A 7,932-nucleotide genomic window follows, 5' to 3' on the forward strand; every position below is an offset into this window, starting at 1 on the left:
TGAAACAACGACCATTTTAAAGAGAAAAACGTCCTCTTTTTACTTATCTATTCAAATATATTCGATATAATAGGACCAATTTTATGAACTTAATAAACGGATATTACGTAGGTACTTACATGCGTATTTGTGTAATTTTCTTAAACATTAGTCCTCGTAAATTGTTATAATTACGCACAAATATTTCTTATAATCTTTATATACAATATTTGAAATAGAAATAAAATCTATACCAGTGATCTCTTAATTGCGTCTCTCGATAGAAATCTGTCGACGTAAAATGACGAAGTTCTATAAATCAATAGGACGCGACACATACGTCCTTGTTATAACGCTTTGTGAGACCTTCAAAACAGAGATCGTCAACAAAGAGAAATCATTGCCTGAAGAGTGGGGGAAATTGTTAGCTTCACTGAGGACGAGATCGTCGACCACAAAGGACTCTTTGCGGAACTGTTCGTGCGTCATAAGAAGAATTACGCAAACTGTCGATTTACCTTTAAATTTGTTAAATTTGTATAAAAGTAATAAAACGAATTGCTTACCGCGAAGCACTTTTTTTTATGAAGAAGAAAAGTAAAGAAAAAGAATTAGTCCAAAAAAAGAAAAATATCTACGGTGACGTGGAAAACTGTCGGCTTTTGTCGTCACGGTCCCCTTTAACATTCTTTTCGTGATAATAGCTATCTCTCTTTCTGTCTTTTTCTTTTTGAGCAAGCAGCCCCGAGCAAGAGATAAAAAAGAAACCCGGTCTTGTTCCTAAGTGACCTCGGGGGCGTTCGTTTTTCTGGCACGTATTCTGCATTCGTTACATTTCATACATATAAGTTATATAAATCCAGTATCACCGTAGAATGCATTATTATGCACTCGCACTTATGTATGTACGTACCTAGATATATATACTGTGTACATACGCGTATGTGCTACGAATTCGTGAAGCTATATTCTGTACGATACAATGTCTATATACATATATCCATACATACATAAATATATATATATATATATATATATATATATATATATATATATATATACATGCATATATAATAAATATATATATATATATGTGTGTGTGAGATATGACATTTTATATTTTCATCTGAAATGATGCTTTGTTTACTTGTCGAGAGAAAACCAGCTTACATCGAAGCCGCCTCGTTCTTGTACTATTTGGATTATTTGTTCCTTTCACCTACGGTTCCAAGAATTTATTTTCTACGTTCCTTTATTTCCTTCTCTTTATTTTCTTTTTTCTGTGTTTCTTTATTTATATCTTTATATGAAGGTTATTTCAATCGCTTTATATTATTTAAAATTCTTAGAATAAGCCTTCTTTTACTTTCCACTAAGAAGCTGTATTTCTATGTATATAATTATTATATAATTATTGTATATAATTATGAGAATCGAAATTCTTGTTTACTTTCGTGATAAATTATTTCGTTATTAGAAAATTATAAGTATATATATATATATATATATATATATATATATATATACTTATATATTATTAATGGCGTTAATTAGTTTTAATTTTTTTAAATACTTATACGTATGTATATCACAGTATTTTTTATCACGTCAATTTTTACAATCTTCATCGACGATAAAGAATTCTTTAGTTCAGACATAATTCTAAATTTGATTTAATAAGAAAGAAACGACGTTTCGTGTACATTCCCATCAACGTTTCACGGCTTTTAGTCATAACTTTAATGTCGTCAGTGACATCTATAAAAGGGAAGTAAAAAGAGAGAATGGAAGCGAGTACAGAGAAAAGGCACTCAAAGTCTGTAGCACGAAAATGCATTATTTGCTAGTGCATTAGACACGAAGGATGAATTATATCGAGAATAAAATTAATATCATACCATTTTTCTTTCTTTCTAATGCATTTGTAGAAACGACTTTTAACTTATCCTCGATCAATTCGGAACGAACTGAACAAGATCGAAGAGTAATGCTGTTAAATGGATTTTCAAAGTTTGAAAGAACACGTAAGTATCGAAAAATCAGTTGAACATCAGGTTGGTTCAAATCTCACGTTTCTTTTCATCTGATCGTTACAACACTATAATAAGGGCAAAGGGATCGAACAAATCATCAAGCTCGTATTTCGAAAGCATCGTAAAATAGAAAAAGAAAATAGATGAGGTAAATGGAAAAGAGGTCGATAGAATTCTAAAATAGAAAGAGGGAGGAAAGATATTACTTTTTTTACAAGCTTCGGTTATTAACGATTGTTCTAGGAGGATGAATGAATGGAAAGAAACGAAGAGAAGGAAAGAGAGACAGAGATAGAGATAGAGATAGATAGAGATAGACAAAGATAAAGAAGAAAAGAGAGAGAGAGAGAGAGAGAGAGAGAGAAAGATAACACGTGTAGCTACGGAAGTAACGGAAGTAAATAGCTAATCCACAAACATTCACGTAGCTTCGATGCAATCGGCTTTCAATCGTGAGACCCGTAGATGTACGAGTCCGTTGGGAGAAGTGGAAAAGAGGAAAGATAGAAGAGGACTACACTAGCCGTGTACGTTGAATGGCGTTGATTAGTAACTACTCTCGAAAATAAACGAGAACTCATAGAACGAAGCGTGTATTGTTTTCTCGCTTTCTCTAAGGTGAGAGGAAGCTATTCAAGGAAACCAAAGAGAGAGACAAAGAGAGAAAACAAGAGAGAAAGAGAGAAGATGGAAGGACTTTAAAAGAGGGTAGATCGGTTCTCAGGGCTTACACGAACAAGATCGAGTACTTATCCGTGTAAGAGACTACAAGTTACGAGTTGGTAGTTGAGTCATCGTAGAGAAGAAGAAAGAGAAAGAGAGAGAGAGAGAGAGAGAGAGAGAGAGAGAGAGAGAGAACTTGGAAAGAGGGTTAGGTTAGGGGTGTGGAAGCGTAACGAGCAAAGGCTCGACTAGGAAACGCTACAAATCGAATTCCGGCGTTAACGGTAATTCCAATGCTAGTACCATTGGCTGATTCGAACGATCACAACGCAACCTCCTACCTTATATCCCGTGGGAGCTGCTCCATTATCGCTCTAGGGAAGGAACATCGTTAAATCATTCCCATCGTGCCTGCAATTACAGCTTTCTCGCTTCATTAGAACAACATATCGACCTATCGTGATTTGGTAATCTTACGGACTCGTTCGTTATCAATGATAATATATAAAAGAGAGAAGATTTGAAAGTTGCTAATGGAACAATTTTAAAAGTAACCAGAAAAAAGAGATCATTCATAATCGTGATGTTATTTATTATATAAGTATGTATAACACGTGTCGATTAATACGTTCTTGATATGAATATTTTCTGATTACATCGATAATCGTTATTCATCTTGTAACAATGAGACTACTATAGATTTTCTATCGAAGAAATTTATTGGTTACTTTTTAAATTATTTTTTTTTTTTTTTTACGATAATAAATATCTTATAGTATTGGTTTCGTATCGTATAAGAATCCGTTTTAATTAATAATCGTTTGCAATGAAACTTTTTCAATTCGCCTCACGTTACAATGAAATAAATTTCATGGATAAAAATTCGTAGAAACCTTTGAACTTTAATCGTAATCGCGTACCATCGAACGAGAGTGCGAATAAAGGGCTTCTATCTTACTTAATTAATCACAATACCGAAGAAGCATTATTCGATTATTCCCCAACGACGAATCTCATTAAAACGTATTTTTTCTTGTTTTTTAATAATTAATTATCTTTCATCCGATTTTTTTTTATGGTTTCGAAGGAAAGTTTATTAGAAACTTTTACGAAAGGGTTTCCGTGAAATTGAGATTCGAATAATGTAACTTACACCGAACTATGCCCGCTGCTTCGGCTCAACTTTTTCGCAACTTTGATAGGCCAGACATTATTCTTGGAAATATGCAGAAACGAATATAACTTTCGTATTGAAGAATGGAGAAGCCAGATATCCTACATAACGATTGAAAGAAAGAGAGAGAGAATACACAAAATAAAATATAACAGCTGTGCAAAATTTTAGCATGCATACTCGTATTTATCCAATGAAAATTAATAATTTAGCTAACGAGAGTAATTACACGACTTAATATCTACGTAACTTTTTTCAGTAAAACAAATTTTTATATCGCTTTGTGTAATATATACGTAAGTAAATTTCGCTTATTATAACACATACACATACTCGCACACATCGAATTGCATAATTGAGAAACAATTTTTGTAACGTCGATTGACTGCATAATTGACAAATAATTTTTTTAAGGTCGATGATACATTGACTTATTAATGACTAAAGCTAATAATAAAAATTAATTAATAAAAGTTGCATTAGCTTTAGATTTATCAGTCATTTTCCAGTCAAATTTTTCTTTCAAAATGAAGTTTACCAAGTCGTTCTAATGGAATTATTCAAAAACGATATCGAAACCTTATCAAGTGTATCTGTTACAAAGGCAGATCGTGTAAAGTTAGTTAACAACGATCTACCATCGGCATTCAGGACAACAGGTTTGTTTGACATCAAGGTATATTACGACATTATGGGCACTCACGTCACAAAGGGCACTCGATGAAAAGTCTTCGCAAGAAGTAAGTACTAACCTTCGATGGCTCTTCGAGCAAGACGAAATTGATTGCCTGCCGGTTGAAGGACTTTACAGGAAGCCAAACTGCTATTATTACGTGGACATCAACGAACTAACAATAAGTATAAGAACTTATGATCCATATCGCTATTGTAAAACATTCGTGTCAATTATTTTCCCTTAAACTGTATTCTACAAACGGTACTTGGCCCTTAAATTCTCTTAAACTAAAATAGTTCGTTTTCGATGTGGTTAAAAAAATAGATAAAAAACAATCTTATACTATTTAGAATATAAGCTTGATGTTGTGAATTATTGTAATAATATAACGATATAAATTATTATGACGATTATGAATGATAAAACATCTTATCTGTAACTCTTTTCTCGAAGATTTGAAAATGATATTTTCAATAATATGAAATAATTATTTTTAACGAAGAAAATTTTACATAACAGCGTTTATCTAGAAACATCCTAAATATACGAAAGAAAAAGAAAATGGTAAATCGTAAGTACTTTAGCTATGACATCACAAATCGACATTTTCGAAGTACATAGAAAGTATTAAAGATAACTCAAGCGGAACTCTGTGGTTGATAGTAACGAGTAAAGAGAAGATAGCTTTTTTGCTTTTCCTTTTACTTGGGTATACGCTGGACTAAGGATACCCTTTGAACCTTTAGTCAGTCTTCGAGTGAAATGCAACCACCAATCGAAATATTTTAGTGGCGAATGAGAGTTGTTGGTCTTTTGAGAAAATCGATTCAGGAGAAAAAGAAAGAGAGAGAGAGAGAGAGAGAGAGAGAGAGAGAGAGAGAGAGAGAGAGATAGAAAGAGACTAGCTCTCATCTTTTTCCTTCTCTATGCGTCGTAATCACCAAGAAAATCTCTCTCTCTCTCTCTCTCTCCTTATTGAATTTTATATTTTCCTTCTAGTAAATGGCATGCCTCTCTAAAAAAAAAAAAAAAAAGAGAGAGAGAGAAAAAAATCTCTAGATAGAGAAGAAATTTCTAGTAAAGGAATGCAAGGATGGGCAAAGCGTCATAGCAAACCATCAGTTTCCGCCTTACTAGTTTTACAAGAAATTTTAGGTTAAAAAGTTCCTGCTTCCTTCCTTTCGAGATTGGAAAGCAAATGAAATTGAAGCACATCGTCTTTAAAACTTCTCGGGCTTCTTCTACCCTTTGATCCCCAAATAGCTTGATCTAGAAGACATCGGTTCGTTGAATTCTATATCACTAGATAAGACATTTTTCGATAAGTTAAAGTCTAAATTGTCAAATCCCGATAAATTTTGAGCTTGGAAAGAGATGAATGAACGGGATGAATTCGAATAATGTCGAAAAGTTCAAGCACGCAGGTTTGCGTACGTAAAATGTTTACTCCAGCAGGAATATTCCGCAAAAGGTGGCAAATTATTCGGAGAATTTGTTAAAACCGTAATATCGCGATTTCCAAAGCTCACGTTATTTTCTACTATGACCAACGGTAGGATTATATAGAGTGCTAGGACCACTCTAATTGGAATTCTTACTCTGTGGAGAAAGCATGAGAGCTTTTAATTTGCTTTCTCTTTGTCTCGCGAAACCGACACATTGATCCTACCTCTTCAAATTCCACTCACACGATTCCTAGGTTAGTAATTTTCTCTGTTTATCAATCGACATTCGTAGAGATTCCACAAACACGGTTCAAAGTTTATTTCGAATTGAATACATACCTATGACCAAATGAATCCTTGATCTTTGATTCAAGTATTTTTCATTTGTTCGATTAAGTTTTAAACGAGAGACAAGAGAAACGCTTCGGTAAAAGGATATAAAAGCTTCTCTTATGGTTATTATAAAACAGCTGATTTTTTGTTTCTTCTTTTTTCTTTCTTTCTTTCTTTTTTTTTTTTTTTTTTTTTTTTTATTATTATTAAAACGAAATTAATAAGGAAAGTATGGAGTGTAAAAATGAGGATATATCTAACTCGTAGAATTTCATGTTTTGAGCTTGGATCCTTACATGGCAAATATTGAGAAAGAAAGAGAGATAAAGAGACATTGGATAAAGTAGTGTCGTTGAATACAAGTATTCGTGAGTGGCAAATATTGGAGAAGGAGTTACGAGGTTTCTCATGAAATGTCAGGAAGACGAAGAAAGAAAGAGAGAGAGAGAGAGAGAGAGAGAGAGAGAGAGAGAGAGAGAGAGAGAGAGAGAGAGAGAGAAAGAGAGAGTAAAGTCTCGTTAACTCGGAAGCTTAAGAAATATAACCTGGACTTGCAAGCGTTAGATTTTAGCCGCTTTCTTCTCGAAAGTATCTGCTTATTTTGAGAGAAATTTCAAAACTCCTTCTTCTTTTATGATAACTCTTGAACGAAGGAACTAGGTGTTCAAAGTACACGAGCAGATGTCGGAACTTTGCAAAAGGGTTTTGCGATTAAACGACAAGGCACGCTCTTCCGTTTCGTTTAATTCGACGTTAATATTTCGTTCTTATTATTAACTTCAACACAATGGATCTCTTATTTAATTAGAGAATAAAGATGGCAGAAATGAAAATAATAGAGACGAGAGGTAAGTACGTTCGACGAATGAAGAAAAAGAAGAAGAAGAAAAAGAGAGAGAAAAAAAAAAAAGAAAAAAATGTACATTGAAATTATTCTAATGCAAAATGCGAAGATTGAAATATCAAAAGTACAAAACTATCTTAATAGCTTATCTTATCTCTAGAAAAGTTTCTACGTACCTTCGAGAGGGTAGTAGGATGAGGATAAAGGTTGACGAGGCAGCTCTGTCTTCTTAGTCTGTAATCCCAGCGTGTCTCCAAGTGCGGTATTTCCATAGTGTCGCAGATGCTCTGCACGTGGGAAGCAGTGTGCGCACTTTGAGGTCCAAAAATTGCAGCTACGCCACTCCGCAGCAAATGGCACACTGCAATAATAAATCGATGATGGTAATATCTATTCTCTATCATGCTTACGTTATTTTTACATAACATTCCGGTGGATATTGATTAATTTAAAGCTCATTTTATACCTATATGTAATTTTATATCAATGATTATTTTCTCTTTTAAACGGATTATAAAAAGAAAAAAGAAAACATTATGTAAAACTGTTCGAATTAATGTTACAAGCAGTTCGATAATATTTCTCGAAGTAATAGTTCCTAGTAAAATTTTAGATGTTTATCAATGATTCTTTTCTTTTTTAAACGAATTATACAAAGAAAGAGAAAAAAAGAAAACATTATGTAAAACTGTTCGAATTAATGTTACAAGCAGTTCGATAATATTTCTCGAAGCAGCAGTTTCTATTAAAATTGTAGATGTAGACGTTCGTAATAAAAAAAAAAA

At 33.1% G+C, this 7,932-nt stretch overlaps 1 protein-coding gene across 8 annotated transcripts in view; it reads right to left on the reverse strand.

Moving 5' to 3' along the window:
- LOC122634340 (glutamate receptor ionotropic, kainate 2) overlaps positions 1–7,932 on the reverse strand; it is a 216,425-nt gene that overhangs the window by 70,801 nt on the left and 137,692 nt on the right. For all 8 annotated transcript variants that reach the window (XR_006328365.1, XM_043823187.1, XM_043823190.1 and 5 more), the window contains exon 4: positions 7,324–7,508. Coding sequence is in view for 7 of the 8 variants with exons in the window: in XM_043823187.1 (XP_043679122.1) it covers positions 7,324–7,508 (185 nt within the window). In the remaining variant the exon portion in view is untranslated. The remainder of the gene's footprint in view (positions 1–7,323; positions 7,509–7,932) is intronic.

The sequence above is a fragment of the Vespula pensylvanica genome, chromosome 14 (assembly GCF_014466175.1).
Source record: "Vespula pensylvanica isolate Volc-1 chromosome 14, ASM1446617v1, whole genome shotgun sequence".
Classification (NCBI taxonomy): domain Eukaryota; kingdom Metazoa; phylum Arthropoda; class Insecta; order Hymenoptera; family Vespidae; genus Vespula; species Vespula pensylvanica.